The 17816-nt window shown below is 55.9% G+C and overlaps 1 protein-coding gene across 1 annotated transcript; it reads left to right on the top strand.

Moving 5' to 3' along the window:
* The first annotated feature begins 923 nt into the window (after positions 1–923).
* Positions 924–11704, top strand: SPCS3 (signal peptidase complex subunit 3). Its single transcript, XM_054720173.1, has 5 exons — positions 924–1192; positions 3329–3404; positions 5887–5961; positions 9017–9132; positions 11555–11704. Exons 1-5 carry the CDS (start codon positions 1050–1052, stop codon positions 11685–11687), a joined length of 543 nt encoding a protein of 180 aa, XP_054576148.1. The 5' UTR covers positions 924–1049; the 3' UTR covers positions 11688–11704.
* The last annotated feature ends 6112 nt before the right edge of the window (positions 11705–17816 follow it).

The following is a 17816-nucleotide window of genomic DNA, read 5'->3' as shown; positions in this document are numbered from 1 at the left end:
ATGCCTTGGCCGGCACGTGTGGCTCAGCAGTTGGGTCTCCACCCAGGAACCCAGAGGTCGCAGGTTCCATCCCTGGTCACAGCACACGCCGGGTTGCAGGCTCCATCCCCGGGAGGGAGTGTGCAGGTGGCGGCCAAATGATGATGGTCCTCTCTTGTGGACGTTTCTCTCTCTATCCCTTTCCCTTTCTCTAAAAAATCCATAAAAATTATTTTTAAAAAAAGCACTGATGCCTTGCTGATCTCAAATTCTTACACCGTGTGCTGCACGGCGGTTTCAGGGCCACTCATCGCCTTCCATTTTCAGAACCCGGTGGAGTCGGTTACGGGAAACACCGTGTGAAATGCATCCCCTCGAATCCGCAGCATCGACCGTTAACGTCTCAAACCGCTTTAGCTGTCACAGGAAGTGGAGGAGGCCGACAGTGGGAGGTGCACAAGGGCGGCTGGGGGTGGGGGTGGGGGGGGTGGGGGGGGTGGGGGTGAGGGTGGCAGGGTGCGGCATTTTCGGCCCCGGGCCCCACCCTCCTAAGGGGCATCCGTTCTCGGACCCCAGTGACCAAGGCGGGACCCCGCGCGCGGTCAAGGGCTGCTTCCCGTCGCGACACGCCAGAGCGCCCCGCACACTACCCGGCTGAGTTTCAGCGCCAGGTACCGGCGCCCAGGCCACCCCAGCCCGCCCCCGACCCCCGACCCCCGACCCCCGGGCGGCAGCCGCGGAGGCAGCCCGCACCCGCCAGGGGACCAGGTGGGCCAGCGAGCGCGGAGGAGGCGGGGCTGCGAAGCCACACCCCGCCCGCCCCTGCGCGCCGCTGATTGGTGGAGGCGGTGGACCGGAAGTAGGGGCGGGCCCGCGCGCGGCCCAGTCCCAGCCGGTGGGCGTGTCCCGGGGGAGGGGGCGGAGCGCGCGCGCTCCCGTCGGGGGACCGGAAGGGAGGCGGGGCCGCGGCGGCGCGCGGCGCAGGCGGCGCGGATCGCTGGCAGCCGGTCCGCCACCGGAACGGGGTCCCGGCGGTGCGTGCGGAGCGGGGCTCGGGGCACACGGCCGCGATGAACACGGTGCTGTCGCGGGCGAACTCGCTGTTCGCCTTCTCGCTGAGCGTGATGGCGGCGCTCACCTTCGGCTGCTTCATCACCACCGCCTTCAAGGACCGCAGCGTGCCGGTGCGGCTGCACGTCTCGCGGATCATGCTGTGAGTGCGGCCGGCGGCGCGGGGCGGGCGGCGGGGCCCGGGCTGGCGGCCCGCTGCCCCCGGGCCCCGGTGCGGGGCACCTCGCGGGCCCCCCTCCCGGCCCCCTCCGCCGCGGTTCCCGGGCTCGCTCTTAAATTGGGGCTTGAGCGCTGCCCGGCTCGGCCCGCGGCTTCCTTCCTTCCTGTGCCTCACTTCCCGCCGCCGGCCAATGAGCGGGCTACACACCAGCCGGGCGCCCGGCCCGCCCTCCCGGCCCCCAGCCCCGGCCCCGGCCCCGGCCCCCGGCCCCCGGCCCCGGCCCCGGCCCCCGGCCCCCGGCCCCCGGCCCCGGCCCGCCCTCCCGGCCCCCGGCCCCCGGCCCCCGGCCCCCGGCCCCGGCCCCGGCCCCGGCCCCCGGCCCCCGGCCCCCGGCCCCCGGCTGGGTCCCCGCGTCCCCGGCCCGGCCCCCGGCCCCCGGCCCCCGGCTGGGTCCCCGCGCCCCCGGCCCGCCCTCCCGGCCTCCGGCCCCCGGCTGGGTCCCCGCGCCCCCGGCCCGCCCTCCCGGACCCCGGACCCCGGCTGGGTCCCCGCGTCCCGCCCGCTCGGCTGGGTCCCTGGTCCCGGTCCCCGGGTGGGTTGCCGTGCGGGCCGTGGACCCCGTGTGCCGGTGGGGCACCCCCCCGCGGTGCCCGCCTCCCCCTCGGGCGGTCCGCTCCGGCTGCTGGGAAGTTGGGCGGACGGCTCGGCCCTCGGAGCCTCCGGGCGGCGTGGGTTTTGTTTGGTGAGAACCAGCCGCTGGAACCAGCCTCCGAAAATGCCGAAAATAGACTGGGAATGACGTGGGCACCTGGCCCGGCCCGTGCCTTTTTATTCCCCGCACTTGGGTTGTAGAATTTGTCTTCCTCCGCTTCTCTACTCCCATCTCCTCACAAGTTTTTCTTAGTTTTCGTTATTTGTCAGAATCTCCAACAAGCGGGTCATGGAATAACGACCGCCCGCCCCGCATGTTTGTTTTATTTTTTGTTTCTTTGCTGAGGTGGTGTTTGTTAGATACTGTGTTTTAAGTCCCAAACTCAGATCTTGGGTGGACGTGACCTCTGCCCCCGCCCACTGGGGGTGGGGGCGGTGAGGGGGTGGGTGTTGAAGAGCTTGGTGCACAGGAAACACCAACAGCTGTGGGCTTTCGTTGATGTTGAGCCAGAGTCCGACAGTTCTGGGCCTTAGTTCCCCTTTGTCCGCAGTGGGAGTGCCACCAACACCTGCACCCGGAGAAAATTGTGAAAAATACGCCCCGGACTGCACAGGCCCTCAGTCAGCACACCTCCTTAGGCCGGCAGCTTCCTCCCGCCTTCTACCGCATGGCTTGACCTCATGTGTCCACACACTTCTTTGAGGGTCTTCCTCTCCCCGTGGGTTTTGTTAGGGGTTCTCCGGAGGTACATGGAAACGGGTGAAGATGGGCTTTTATATTGAACTAGAGGTCCGGTGCATGAAATTCGTGCACGGGGGAGGGGGGTTCCCCTCAGTCCAGCCTGTACCCTCTCCAATCTGGGACCCCTCGGGAGATGTCTGACTGCCGGTTTAGGCCCCATCTAAACCGGCAGTCGGACATCCCTCTCACAATCCGGAACTGCTGGCTCCTAACTGCTCCCCTGCCTGATTGCCCCTAACCACCTCTGCCTGCCGGCCTGATCACCCCTAACTGCCCAACCTGCCGCCCTGGTCGCCCCCAACTGCCCCCTCCCCCACTGGCCTAGTCGCCCCTCACTGCCCCCCCTCTGCTGGTCTGGTTGCCCATCACTGCCACCCCTGCTGGCCTGATCACCCCTAACTGCCCAACCTGCTGGTCGCCCCCAACTGCCCCTCACACCCCCCGCCAGCCTGGTCCCCCCTCACTGCCCCCCTCTGCTGGCCTGGTCGCCCCTCACTGCTCCCCCTGCCGGCCTGGTTGCCCCACGCAGCCTGCTGTTCGGTCGTTACTGTGAGGGAGTTGTGACCAATTTGCATACCACCCTTTTATTAGTTGATCCCGATACTCACTTGTTTCTTTGTGGAATTGCTGTTTCCCCTGGGCACACAGCTGTATCCCTAGGAATGATGTGCGTTTTGTATGTTGACATGTCCAAATGATGGTAAAGCTTTTCTCTTTACTTCTAGGAAAAATGTAGAAGACTTCACGGGACCTAGAGAAAAAAGTGACCTGGGGTTCATTAACTTCGACATAACGGCAGATATCCTTTGAGAAAGGTTCATTGCCTTTTCTGTGGTGCTATAATGATATGCATGTTGTTTAGTGATTTGGGGACAGTGTGACTATCAACCAAACCTTGGAAATTTCTAGGCCTTTGTTTTCATCAGTAAAATCGTGTTAATTCCTCCTCGTTCATACCTGGAGGAAATTTATTTGTAAGTTCAGGGGTTACTGTGTGAAGATACTCTAAATTCTTCGCAGGAACATTAAGTAAATTGAGAGCTTTAAGAGACTGTGAATCTGATTTCGGAAGGAGAATGAGATCACTTGGATTAGAGAAGGAAGAACATTGCCAGTGCTCATCCTACCCAGCTGAGTATTTCTTGTGCAGTCCCAAAGTCTGTCTTCCTCTTTTATGATGGAAACAGGTTAAAAAGTGACGTGCATCTGATGGGTTGGAAGGTCATTGTCAAAATGAATGTTGGTGAGTCATTAGCATGTTGCCATTATAGTTTTTTTATAAGTATTTTCATAACAAGCGTCAGAGAAATCGTAACAGTTGAAAGAGTTACTTTAAAATGGGGACGATTTAAATATTTCCTCTTTATCTTGAGTTCCCACCTTTGACAACTCTTGGCCAGCTCATCTTCTGTCAGGGTCTTGGAGGAATGTTTGAGCGTTGTTCTCCGCCATGGCCGATCTCGCTGCCTTTTTAAAACCCGAGGGTTAAAGCTGGGTGTGGAGCTTGAACGGTCAGAGCTGTGGAGAGCGGCTGTCAGGACAGCTGAAGCAGCTGCAGGTCATGGGCCTCAGAGGCTCACCTGATGGGTCTGCTTCCATGGTGTTTTTTTGTTTTTTCCTTTTAAGTGTTTTTTTACCGAGTTTAGAAAGAGAGGAAGGGAGAGGGAGAGAGAAATATCAATGTGAGAAAGCAACGGGATGAGACCCCCAACCTGGGTTTGTGCCCTGACTGGGAATTGAACTGGTGACCATTTGGTGCATGGGGTGTCGCTCAACCAACTGAGCTGCTCCAGCCAGGGCCCCATGGCATTAGTTTTAACTGGGATTTTTAGAAATAAATTATTGGGTTTAGAAGTAGACTAGAAATTAGTTATATATACATAGGCCTTTTTGAGGAATTAGAGTACACCGTGAGAAAAGTCCAGTATATGCTACACTGCCTGCTTTTAAGTGTTCACATCGTTTAAGAACATCTCTGGAAAGAGGCAGTTTGGTTTGAGTGTGAAAGTAGTAACTGTCTGGACCAGGGATTTTGAACCTTCTCATCTCATGGCACACAAACAAATTACTAAAATCCTGCAGCACACCAAAAAGTGTATTTTTTTGTTGATCTGACAAAAAAAATGGGCATAATTTTCATTGCTTTACCAAAATAATAATAATAATAATAATGGTAATCACCTACCCCTTTTTGCTCCAAAATGACTTAAAAAAAATTAGGTGCCTATACTTACTAGGTGTATTGGTTAATAATGTGGATTTTGTAATCAAAGAAAACACGATAATTTTAAGAGAAACATCAAAAGTGCTTTATTTAAAGTAATGTCCATCGCTAGCTACACATGACCCCATCTTTCAGGTAATTTGTGGAGACCGTCCCAATAGAACTTTTCTTGTTCTGAGGCAAACCATTCAGAGACCCAATTCTCCACTTCATATGTTTTGAAGTGCTGCTCAGAAAGTGCGCGTGCCATCGATGGGAACAAGTGGTCATCTGAAGGAGCGAGGTCTGGTGAACACGGCGGGTGGGTTAATACTTCCCAGGCAAGGTCTTTTCACGTGTCTAACTGGTTTTGAAGTGTGTGATGGTGCATCATCATGAAGCAAAATTACTTTGCCGTGTCTTCTTACTTTGCCGTTTCACGATCAAAGTGTGGTTCAAATTGATTATTTGTTGTCAGTACCCACCAGTATTAACAGTTTCTCCTGGTTTTAGAAGCTCATAGTGCACCACACCTTCCTGATCCCACCAAATGCAGAGCATTGTCTTCTTTCCGAAGTGATTTGGCCTTGCAGTCGATGCTGATGGTTGACCTGAATCAACCCGTGATTTTGCGGGTTTGGGATTCTCAGAATAACTCCACTTTTCATCGCCAGTCACAATTCGATGCAAAAAAATACTTTCTTTCATACCGCTGAAGCAACATTTTACTGATGACTTTCCGGTTTTCCATTTGTCTTTTGTTCAGTTGATGTGGCACCCATTTTCCTTCCTTTAAAATCTTTTCCATTGCTTGTAAATGATCAGAAATTGTTTGCTGAGCGACGTTTAACCTTTCTGCAAGTTGTTTTTGAGTTTGACATGCATCTTCATCCAATAATGCTTGTCATTGTTGGTCTCCAAACTTTTTCAGTTGACCTGGACGTTCTTTGTCTTTCACATCGAAATCATCACTTTTTCTCTACTTTGGTGTTAGTATTGCTGTGAATACATAGCATAACTAAGATTGTTTTAAAGCTGTATGCTGCTCTATGATTTATATATTCCTTAACTTGTTTACATCTAGAGAATATATTTGATTGGAATGTTAAGCAGTTGTTTCTTTATTTATCAGCAGAATATTCAACAAAAAATAATGTAAGTATATAAGTATTTTAGTAGATATGTAACATCTTATTTTTTATGAAAAATACAAATTTTGAGTATTCAAACTACCTGACCTGAGTAGTTTAGTGGAAATCACCAGCCCATGGCAGCCGCAGCTCTGAGGCGCTGTGGGCTCGGGGTGCATGGAGGGACTCCCTGGGGGCCTCAGCGAGCAGCTGCTGGTTCTCCTGGGACCCAGCAGCGTTGCAGTGTTCCAGTCTGTTCACCTTACCGACACTGGGTTGGTGTGGCCACTTCTCAGCTGCCTTACGTGCCATTCCGGAAACCGCAAATCTATTTGTATGTTCCTCAATTTAAACTGAAAAGGGAACGAAGTTACACTTGAATCATACTGTACGTGGACTGACAATAGCACTCAGTCCCCAAATCGGGGTTGGCTGCATGCATCCTAAAACATGTGTGAACTCATACTCTGGAGGTGGCGAGGAACTCTGGAGGGCAAGGGGTTGACTGGCTCTCTGGGTACACTCATTCCTTCATTGGCACTCGGCATTGTGCAAAGTGGAGGGGGTTGTATTGTCCAGTTTTAAGGAAACGAATCCTCACATGATGGAAAGATGGCTTACAAAGATCCCTGCAAAGCTATCAGAGTTGAAAAGAATGCCCGTGGCCCACGCACATGCCACTGGAGCCTGGCACAGCCGCCGTGCCGGGTCCTCTGAGCTGCTCAGCCACTTTACTTAAAGGATGAAAAACAGAGAACCTGGATCTAGTGAGAAGCTGGCTGAGGAAACGGCTAGTCAGGAGCCTGTTGGAAGGCACACTCACCCCGAAGGTGCTGTGATTGAGGGGAACAGCAAGTGGAGGAGGACCGGGATTGGTAAAGAAAGGTGCATGCTTAGGGGCTTCTGTTCAAAATATTTGTGATCGAAAACCCATGGAGGCCACTCGCAGTGATACATTCAGGAAGGATGCTGCTGAACTTGGAGCATATTAGGAAATGGAGAGGGCATTGCACCCAGCTGTAGGATTTTTTAAAAATATGTTTTTATTGATTTTAGAGAGGAATGGGGGGAGAGAGAGAAACATTGATGTAAGTTAGAACCACTGATTGGCTGCCTCCAGCATGCCCCCTACTGGGAAGGGAATGGTGGGTGACCTTTTGGTGCACAGAATGATTCCCAACCCACTGAGCCACCCAGGCCAGGGCCAGCTGAAATATTCTCTCTGGACACTATAATTAGAAAGATACACACCAAGACATTTGAATCAATAAAATTTGTGTCTGTGCTTATAACTCTGGTTACCCAGACATGTAATAAAATCTGTAAAGATAATTATATTTGAAGCATTTCTGAGGTTATTTTATAACCCAACTAAATATTTATATATATATATAAATACATGGTTTGAGCTGTTTTGATAGTGTATGAAGCCATACCTATGCAATTAATACCTGTCTTGAGAGTTTTTCTTTGTTTTGGAGTTGTATGGGATCCAATTTGAGTATTTAAGGTAATCTTTTATAATCATATATTAGAGTTTATCAGATTTTGTCATTAGAAGTTATTAAACTATTACATTAAATATATTAAAACAGTTAATTTATGATAGAAGTTTTTTAGTTCAGTCTGATTTCAAGCTTTTGTTGTAGCTAGAGTAAGGGTTGAGGTATTAATACAGAACGTTACTAAAACAGAGGTCTTAGGTTCTAAAGTATAATGTAAATGATTCTGATAAGTGAATTAAAGCACAAATGTGAAGTATGTAGGATTAAAATGAACTGCTGTGTGGCTGTTACCCAAGTACCCTTATGTTTGCTATCTGCATAGACTGAGGTAGTTTGTAGTTAGAAAGGAATTTACTTCTGTATTTCATTTGAGGTGTATTCATTTTCAAGAGATGACAAATTAACCAGCTTTTTCTATGGATTAGTTTTTTAGTTCAGTGTCATTTTTAGCACTTCAGTCAGTCAATTGTACAGCGTATTATTTGGAGCATATCTTTTATACCAGGTATTTTTTAGGCCTGGGAGTGAGGTGCTCCTGCCCTTGAGAGGCAACGAAGTGTTAAAACAGGAAAGGCTGCTGAGGATGAGAGTAAAACTGGAAACACATACTATTCAAGTCTCAGCAAATCATCCAAATAGACAGGTCTGGTCTTGGTGACAGATGCACCTAAGTTATATTCATAGTCTGGTCTCCCCAGCATGACCAGTGAGTTAATACAGCGTGGAATGGGACAGGTTGTTGCTTCAGTGAATGAATGAATGCACATAGAAAGTCACTTCTCTCAGGCATGCGCTTGACTCTGTCCCTCCATTGTGATGTTCCTGTGTAGTCTTAGAAAGAGACTTAGGGTGGTGACTTGAACCCTCTTTTAGGAATAACTAGTCCACATTCTTGTTAGTTGGACATTGCATGCTCAGCAATTGGCCTCACAAGCAGGGGTCCTCAAACTTTTTAAACAGGGGGCCAGTTCCCTGTCCCTCAGACCGTTGGAGGGCCGGACTATAGTTAAAAAAAAAACTATGAACAAATTCCTATGCACACTGCACATATCTTATTTTGAAGTAAAAAAACAAAATGGCAAAAACACCCGCATGTGGCCCGGGCCGTAGTTTGAGGACGCCCGAGTGAGTGGTGGTTTAGTGAGAACACAGTTCTTGGGACTTGGTAGTGATCACAAATGTGCTTTTACTCCATTTCATGCTCCTGGTTTGCCTAACAATTTGTTTATGACATGTCAGAATAGCGGCTTGAAAGGTTGTCTGACTTGGAGAATTTTGCCGTAATAAAGCAATGATGTGCCTGTGTTTTACTTTAAAGAAAAGATATTAAAGGCTTCATTTCTTAGTGATACTTGGCAATTGAAAACGCTTGGCAATACATAGATGGGCAGGAGGTGGCCTGCAGCAGTGACAGCCTGTGCAGGCTCATACTGGGCTGGAGGGTTGATGGCTGCAGCAATCCCCGCAGAGTTGGGCTCACTGGTAATGAACTAGTTGCTTACCAATACTTTTAATTTGAATTGACAGAGATGCTATTTCTGCTGTGTTAATTTAATTGTTTTCGTTTTCTTGTAGGCTCTGAACCAGGTTGTCCTTTGGGACAAGATTGTTCTGAGAGGTGATAATCCGAAGCTGCTGTTGAAAGATATGAAAACAAAATATTTTTTCTTTGACGATGGAAATGGTCTCAAGTGAGCAATTCTTTGTCATTTTTTATTTTATTTTTTTACATTTAATGAAATGTGAAGGGGATAGAAAGATGAATTTTTAAAGAAAAATATTAGAGGGTAAAAAAGAGGAATATTGGGAGAGAAGTGAAGTATTTATATGGATCTGACCTGGAAGATGGCGTGGAAACACTGCGCAAGACTGATCTAAGATCGGGGCTCAGTGTGTGGGCTGTCAGCCCCGGGCCGGGGCCTCTGCTCCGGGTGCACAGGGCCCGGCATCCAGGCCTGAGGCCTCTGCTCCGGGTGCACAGGGCCCGGCATCCAGGCCTGAGGCCTCTGCTCCGGGTGCACAGGGCCCGGCATCCAGGTCCGAGGCCTCTGCTCCGGGTGCACAGGGCCCAGGTCTGAGGCCTCTGCTCCGGGTGCACAGGGCCCGGCATCCAGGTCTGAGGGCTCTGCTCCGGGTGCACAGGGCCTGGCGCCCAGGCCTGAGGGCTCTGCTCCGGGTGCACAGGGCCCGGCATCCAGGTCTGAGGGCTCTGCTCCGGGTGCACAGGGCCCGGCGCCCAGGCCCGAGGCCTCTGCTCCGGGTGCACAGGGCCCGGCATCCAGGTCCGAGGCCTCTGCTCCGGGTGCACAGGGCCCGGCATCCAGGTCCGAGGCCTCTGCTCCGGGTGCTCAGGGCCCGGCATCCAGGTCCGAGGCCTCTGCTCCGGGTGCACAGGGCCCGGCATCCAGGTCTGAGGCCTCTGCTCCGGGTGCACAGGGCCCAGGTCTGAGGCCTCTGCTCCGGGTGCACAGGGCCCGGCATCCAGGCCCGAGGCCTCTGCTCCGGGTGCACAGGGCCCAGGTCGGAGGCCTCTGCTCCGGGTGCACAGGGCCCGGCATCCAGGTCCGAGGCCTCTGCTCCGGGTGCACAGGGCCCGGCATCCAGGTCCGAGGCCTCTGCTCCGGGTGCACAGGGCCCGGCGCCCAGGCCCGAGGCCTCTGCTCCGGGTGCACAGGGCCCGGCATCCAGGTCTGAGGCCTCTGCTCCGGGTGCACAGGGCCCAGGTCCGAGGCCTCTGCTCCGGGTGCACAGGGCCCAGGTCCGAGGCCTCTGCTCCGGGTGCACAGGGCCCAGGTCGGAGGCCTCTGCTCCGGGTGCACAGGGCCCGGCATCCAGGTCTGAGGTCTCTGCTCCGGGTGCACAGAGCCCGGCATCCAGGTCCGAGGCCTCTGCTCCGGGTGCACAGGGCCCGGCATCCAGGTCCGAGGCCTCTGCTCCGGGTGCACAGGGCCCGGCATCCAGGTCTGAGGCCTCTGCTCCGGGTGCACAGGGCCCGGCATCCAGGTCCGAGGCCTCTGCTCCGGGTGCACAGAGCCCGGCCTCCAGGTCTGAGGTCTCTGCTCCGGGTGCACAGGGCCCGGCATCCAGGTCCGAGGCCTCTGCTCCGGGTGCACAGGGCCCGGCATCCAGGTCCGAGGCCTCTGCTCCGGGTGCACAGAGCCCGGCATCCAGGTCCGAGGCCTCTGCTCCGGGTGCACAGAGCCCGGCATCCAGGTCTGAGGTCTCTGCTCCGGGTGCACAGAGCCCGGCATCCAGGTCCGAGGCCTCTGCTCCGGGTGCACAGGGCCCGGCATCCAGGCCCGAGGCCTCTGCTCCGGGTGCTCAGGGCCCGGCATCCAGGTCCGAGGCCTCTGCTCCGGGTGCACAGGGCCCGGCATCCAGGCCTGAGGCCTCTGCTCCGGGTGCTCAGGGCCCGGCATCCAGGTCTGAGGCCTCTGCTCCGGGTGCACAGGGCCCGGCATCCAGGCCTGAGGGCTCTGCTCCGGTGCACAGGGCCCGGCGCCCAGGCCTCTGCTCCGGGTGCACAGGGCCCGCCCCCAGGTCTGAGGTCTCTGCTCCGGTGCTCAGGCCCCTGCCTGTGGTGTGGGCCTGCCCAGCACAGGCTCTGAGGGCGGCAGAGGAACTTGCCAGGGAACTTGAGGAGGAAGTAGCACTGGCCCAGCTGGCACTGAGGTTTCTGGTGTTGGTCTCTTCGCTTCTCTGAACCTCAGCTTCCTTCCTGCGCACAGTGAGGACCTGGAACAGTGATCTGGGTTGTGGCCCACTCCTCCGCTCCAGCAGGGGTGCTCCCCTTTGCCGGCTAGGTAGCCATAGAGTTGGGGCTCGCGCATTGCCCTCTGATTCCCCCAGATCTGGGCTCCTATTGTCTGTCGCCCTCACTTCGGCCTTGGGCTGCTGGCTCTGGAACCCAGGGAGCTCAGGGCATCGCGGTGCCTCAGGACAGCTGGTGTCCCATTCCTGGGTTAAAGACCCGAAGACTTGGGTTTGTAGGCTAGGGCTCCACTTGGGAGGGGCTGGTTATGAGCGAACCTGTGGACGCCTCAGCGCTCTAATGACGTGTTCTCATTGGACTGGAAGTGTCTCTGCTGACGTCTGATCGCTGTGTCTTTGTAGGGGCAACAGGAATGTCACTCTGACCCTGTCCTGGAACGTCGTACCGAACGCTGGAATCCTACCTCTTGTGACGGGCTCAGGACACGTGTCTGTTCCATTTCCAGATACTTATGAAATCATGAAGAGCTATTAAATTATTCTGAATCCGAACAGCATATTTTTATACTTACCGGGTCCTCTCTCATTTATGTCCTCCCTTGCATCTTCATTTGTTTTTGGTTAACTTAATTTTTTTTTTTTTGTATAAGAACTAACATCAAAGGTTTTATTTGAAGGGAAAGGTTAAAGTGCTACTTAAACTTAATTTTACAATCAAAACAAAGAAAGGCCACCGGAGTGGGTATTAGGAGAGGAAGAAAGCGCACAGTAGGGGTTGTGAGTTTGTCTTGGACGAGTTCCCATTATCCTGAGTGGACGCTCGGGTGAGCAGGGCGGGCTGTGGAGCTCCGTCCTGGGCCTCAGTGTACAGTCACCCTGGCCGCGGTGAGGAGACCTCCTCCTCTCAGGAGATGTCTGAGACTGGGAGCACTCACGGGCATTGGAGAAGCTGGTTTACATACAAATTAGACCAAGTGATGAGATTTTGTTCCCTGTGTCTTGGGAAGGCCCATCTGCTTGTTTTCCTTACAGCTGACTCGCACCTTTCTCCTCTTAAAGACTGCATACCTCCATCTATGTGGTAAATCATTCTCACTCATTCTGCAGAGTCTCTTGTCAACCCAATGTGTGTCTTTCAGTGCTTTCTCTGGAACGTTCCACCTGTTCTGTGTGTGTTTTAGCATTGCGGTTGAAGGTGGACGTGTTTGCCTGGTCCCTCTGGGTGAAGTTTCTTCCAGGGAGCATGCCTAGTGCCCTGAGGGCTCATCATTTAAAGCGTCTGTAGGTCCCCGTGTCAGTAACCATTGGGGTGACACTGTGCTCTCCCCTGTGCCGCACTCGTGTGTTTTCCTGTCCGTCATCTTCAGTGAGCTGATGAGGTGAGCAGAGCAGTGGAGCTCTTTGCAGGTGGAGAAGCTGAGCCCAGAGGCTGGCTGCATTTGCTGTTACGGAGCTCACAGGACGGAGTTAGGCCTTGACCTCAGATCTGGTTCTCAGCTTGCCTTTCCTCCTCAGACTGATGACAGTCACAGGGACTTCCTTACGTGTTTGTCCCGCACACCCTGCACCACTCCCAGAAGGGCTTCCCCCCCCCCCCCCCCCGTGTTAAAAGTGTAAGAATCAAATGTGTGACAACGATTGAGATTAAACTCATGGCGCTGCGTGGTTGGCTGGTCATATCGAGCGTGGTTTTCCCTGGAGCAGGCGGGACCCTGTTACCCCCAAAGCCCCCGCGGCGGCGCCTGGTCCGGCTGACCTCCACCGGAGGCTGACCTCCACCGGAGCGTCTCCTGAGAGCCCACCGTTTGCTGACGGCGTGTTGGCAGCGCGGTGAGGCGGCGTTCCTGGCACGGCCAGAGGCGTGCGCCCCGGACGGGCAGGTCCCGGGTCCTGACCGCAGTGACGGGCGGGTGGTCACCGTCACCAGCGGCTCTCCCGCGGCGCACACAGGTCTGTGCAGAGACGGAACAGGTCACGCCGGTCCTGTGGGGCCGGGCGGACACAGACACGTGTAAGTCACGGGGGCCTGACCTCGCCGCCCGGAGGATGGGAGCGGCGGTCAGGGCACGGCCCCACGCAGGAGGCGGGCGTGCCGGCCCCGGGGCCCGGGGTCCGTGCCCGGTGCGGTGCCCACCTCCATGGCGGACGCGTGGCTTTTGGCGCTTCCCCGAGGGGAGCTGCCCAGGACGGACCGCCCCACGTCGGGCCCGGAGGCCCCATCCCGAGCGCCGTTGTGGGTGTGCGCAGCTGGTCGGTTTTCCGAGATTCTGCAGTAAAGCGGTCAGTGAGCCTGGCGTTCGCCTTCGGCCAAGTCTCCCCAAGTCTCCGCCAAGACCCGTCTTCACACGTCAGAACCCGGGCGCACAGAGAGGCGAGAGCCCGGCGAGATTCTGGCCGGAGAGGAACGCACAGCGCGAGGCGGTGCGGGTTCGTGTTAACCTGGACCGGGTTCGTGTCCACAGCGAGGTTCGCTCCCGGCCCGGGCTCCCCCGTGGCTCTCACGTGCGCTCCGCACGCTTCGGGAGGACGGAGCTCCAGGCCTTCCTCGGGGGCACACAGGGAGGCGGGCCGCTGAGGTGGGCTCCAAGGTGACGGGGAGCTTGTGAGGCTGTGGCTTTGGGGGGGGGGGGTTGGGGGAGGTGGGATTTGGTAACACTTTGGGGTGCACGGGGGACCACAGGCTGTGAACGTGGGGGCACTCGACCACCTGTCACCCCGGAAGCGCCCCTGCCTTCAGCGGCCTGGGCAGCCCCATGGCAGCCGCCGGGGGAGGCCGTCCAGCGGACTCGGGTGAGAGTCTGGAGATGGTTCCCTTCACAGGTGCAGACGGATTAAAAGTTCCTGAAAGCAGCATCTGTTTGAGGACTTTCTTATTGCAATAAATAGCATTTTTCTAATGAAGATGGATTTTATAAGTATGCACTTTAAGAGGTTTTCCGATGTGTGCTTTTTATGTGGAGCTGCTCAGCTCAAAGGGATGCGATCAAGTCCGGGGAACTTAGGTTTGTCCTTCTGTGTGTGTGTGTGTGTGTGTGTGTGTGTGTGTGTGTGTGTGTGGATGGGTGGGTGAGTAGGTGAGTGGGTGGGTGAGTGTGGGGTGAGTAGGTGGGTGTGTGAGGATGGGTGGGGTGAGTGTGTGTGTGGGGGGGGTGAGTGGGTGTGTGTGGATGGGTGGGTGAGTGGGTGGGTGTGTGGATGGGTGAGTAGGTGTGTGTGTGTGGGGTGAGTAGGTGGGTGTGTGTGGATGGGTGGGTGAGTAGGTGAGTGGGTGTGTGTGTGGGGTGAGTAGGTGTGTGTGTGTGGATGGGTGGGTGAGTGGGTGGGTGTGTGTGGATGGGTGGGTGAGTAGGTGGGTGTGTGTGGATGGGTGGGTGAGTGGGTGGGTGTGTGGATGGGTGGGTGAGTAGGTGGGTGTGTGTGTGTGGGGGGGTGAGTAGGTGGGTGTGTGTGGATGGGTGGGTGAGTGGGTGGGTGTGTGGATGGGTGGGTGAGTAGGTGGGTGTGTGTGGATGGGTGGGTGAGTAGGTGGGTGTGTGGATGGGTGGGTGGGGTGAGTGTGTGTGGGGTGAGTAGGTGGGTGTGTGTGGATGGGGGGGTGAGTGTGTGTGTGGGGGGTGAGTAGGTGGGTGTGTGGGGTGAGTAGGTGGGTGTGTGGATGGGTGGGTGGGGTGAGTAGGTAGGTTGGTGTGGATGGGTGGATGGGTGGGTGAGTGATGTGTGTGGATGGGTGAGTAGGTGGGTGTGTGTGTGTGTGTGTGGGGTGAGTAGGTGTGTGTGTGGGGGGGGGGTGTGTGTGGGGGGGTGAGTAGGTGTGTGTGTGTGGGGGGGGGTGTGTGTGGGGGGGTGAGTAGGTGGGTGTGTGTGTGGGGGGTTGTGTGTGGAGGGGTGGGTGGCGGCAGGTCAGTCACACCTAAGCTCTCCGCAGAGCCTGGCCTGTGCCGGCACGCACGCTCTCGCAGGGCTTCCCTGTGCCTTGCCCAGCGCCTGGCACGCCTCATGGCGCAGGTAAACATGGGTGGAGAGTGGGTCCTTGTCTCTCCGATGGGACCGAGCCCTGGGACAGTCCCTTGCTCTGTGAAGGCGCCTTTTCATCCCGGGCTCCGCCCACTAGCTGGGCCCCTCCCCTCCCGGCCCTTCTTGGGACCAGTCCTGGCAGGTGCTCCTCCGGCTGGCACTGCCCTTGGCCGGAGAGCCTGGGGGGTGAGGGGGGTGGGGGGGGAGGGGGGCGGGAAGAAGGTGCTCTGTCAGGAGCTTTCCTTTAAGATGGCAGGAGAGCACCCACAGACCCCCCGCTTTAGGACCTCAGGGTGGCTGCTGCCCCTGAGCCTGGCTCCCGGGAGGCCAGGAGCTGAGGCGCCGCCAGCCTCGGGCACAGCAGGGTCGGGCCAGCTGAGGGCGGTCACACCTGGCTCCTTGGCCAGCACAGGGCGTGCGGAATCCCTTTCCCTCTCTCAGGGGAGAGGAGCTTCTCAGAAGAGGGAGAACATCTACCAGTGAGTCAGACAAAACAGTGGAGACATTCCTTCAACAGAAAGCCAGTGAGTGGAGAGGATCGGTGTTTCCTTCAGCTTCAGTGTGTTTTATCGGGAAGAGTATAAAACAGGGAAGCTCAGCGAGGTTCTGGTTCTGGTTCTGTTTTCTCCAAACCTGGGCAGCCCTGTGTCAGAACCTGCTCTGGGCATTGCCGCTGGCACCCTTTGGCGGCAGGACAGCAGGAAGCTGGGGACGTCCCGGGCAGGTGGAGTGGAGAAACCGGGACAAGGAAGTTAAACAAGCCCACCCCGTGTGGACAGCTTGCAGCCAGCTTGTCCAACTTCAGACCTTGTCTTCCCAACCGAGAACACTTGAGAGCAAATGATGAATGCCTCTCCTCCCTAACCAGAGAATACATCGCTTAAGTCCCTCTGGGGAGACAGAGACCCGGTTAATGCCATTTGTGCCAGCTGAACCCAAGGACAGAGCGCGGGGGGAATGTTAGGGCAGGAGAGGGGGAGAGAGGGACAGTTCATCTCACCCACGAAACAAGTCAGCCGCCCTGCGACCTGCCAGACAAGATGACGAGATGTGTCTACAGACACCCCAAGGTAAGCCAGCCACGTAGGAGCGGACTTGGAAGCCTAGCCTGCTACCCAAGCTATCCGACAAGAGAGCTTCGAAACCTACAGTGAGAGAGGCAGAAAACCCCGAAACCCCCACCGGGTGCGCACTCAGACCAGCTGGGCTGCCCGCCCGTGTTTGATGCGAAACGTATTCCTGTCCGCTGGCCTTGCTTCCATACCGCTGCCACTTATCTAAAATCTTCCTTGTGATGCTGAAACCGATTTGGCTCAGTGGCTAGAGCGTCGGCCTGCGGACTGAAAGGGTCGATTCCGGTCAAGGGCACGTACCTTGGTTGCGGGCACATCCCCAGTGGGGGGTGTGCAGGAGGCAGCTGATCGGTGTTTCTCTCTCATCGATGTTTCTAACTCTCTATCCCTCTCCTTCCTCTCTGTAAAAAAATCAATAAAATATATTTAAAAAAAAAAATAAAATCTTTCTTGTGAGATTGCGAAGTGCCGAGGAGGGGCAGCCCTCCCTGCGACTCCTGAGGCTGTCCAGTCACACTGTCCCTGTCTTTCCAGGGGATACCCTACAGCAGGGTGCTGGGTTGAGGGGGCCTCCTGATGGAGGAGTTACTGCAGAAAGAAAGGGTGTCACTCCAGTCAGCCGTGTGCCTTTGTCTATCAGTCAGCTTCGAGCTCGGGGTGGCTTCTCCGCTGGGCCGTTCCCCCTGGCGGGTAACAAAGGGCATTTCCTTCTTGGCAGAAGTGTGTTCCTCACATCCCCTTGGGCCTGCCTGTTGAGTACAGTGGGAAGTAGGCGGCGAGGAGTTGAAAAGTAAGGCACTGATTGGCGGTAGCTCCCCCTGCTGGTCAGGCCTGGGAGGGCTGCACCCTGCCTGGCACAGGAGTGAGCAGGAGGGCCCGGAGGAGGGTTCTGGGATCCCACACAAAAGGCACCTGGAACGCAGAGGGCACTGGGCCCTGCTGGAGGCCTTCGCCCAGTCCTGTGGGCATCTCACAGGGGCACAGGGAAGTCGGGCAGCTGAACTGTTCTCATTCTCTGCGTGTGGAGAAGCAGGGGCGCTAGCTAGGAGTCGGTTCACTTGGGATTGAAAGTTTGCAGATGCCCTTTATTAGGAGAGACTGATCGCTGGCTGGCTTGCTCTCGGCTCACCACGTGGCAGCCAATGAAATACTCTGAGTTAAATGAATGCGAGCTGCCTTAAGAGGTGACATTGGCATTTCATAGCTCAGGAAAGTGCGAGTCCAGGGCCAGTGTGGGGTCAGGCCGCTGTCCCCACCTTAGTTAGGCTGCCACCCGCCTCACCGTCCTGTCCTTCACTTCCGGTTGGCCGGCTGACCAGGGTCGGGGGGAGCAGAGAAGTCACACTTGCTGAACCAGCTTGGTCCAGAGGTGTCACCTATGACGGTCACGATCCCGGGGGGCAAGGAGGTGCAGGGCCTTGCAGAGGCGCAGGGACCCCTGGAGAGGAGACCTCCAGCTAGGCAGTCCCTGCCGGGAGCCAGGGACTGGCGAGGAGCGAACCTCTCCTGCAAGGACGGTCACCTGTCACTTGGTGCCGATGCTCACAGCTGCCTGGCCGGCCCCTGTGTACCCAGCA

This window comes from Eptesicus fuscus, chromosome 8 (genome assembly GCF_027574615.1).
Source record: "Eptesicus fuscus isolate TK198812 chromosome 8, DD_ASM_mEF_20220401, whole genome shotgun sequence".
Taxonomy (NCBI): domain Eukaryota; kingdom Metazoa; phylum Chordata; class Mammalia; order Chiroptera; family Vespertilionidae; genus Eptesicus; species Eptesicus fuscus.
The sequence above is the reverse complement of the archived record's forward strand: the minus strand, read 5'-3'. Positions and strand labels throughout refer to the sequence as shown.

Coding starts and splice junctions, on each gene's coding strand:
- SPCS3 (XM_054720173.1), top strand. CDS start 1,050: ATGAACACGGTGCTGTCGCGGGCGAACTCGCTGTTCGCCTTCTCGCTG. Junction 1,193..3,328: donor CACGTCTCGCGGATCATGCT/GTGAGTGCGGCC, acceptor CTTTACTTCTAG/GAAAAATGTAGAAGACTTCA. Junction 9,133..11,554: donor GACGATGGAAATGGTCTCAA/GTGAGCAATTCT, acceptor GTGTCTTTGTAG/GGGCAACAGGAATGTCACTC.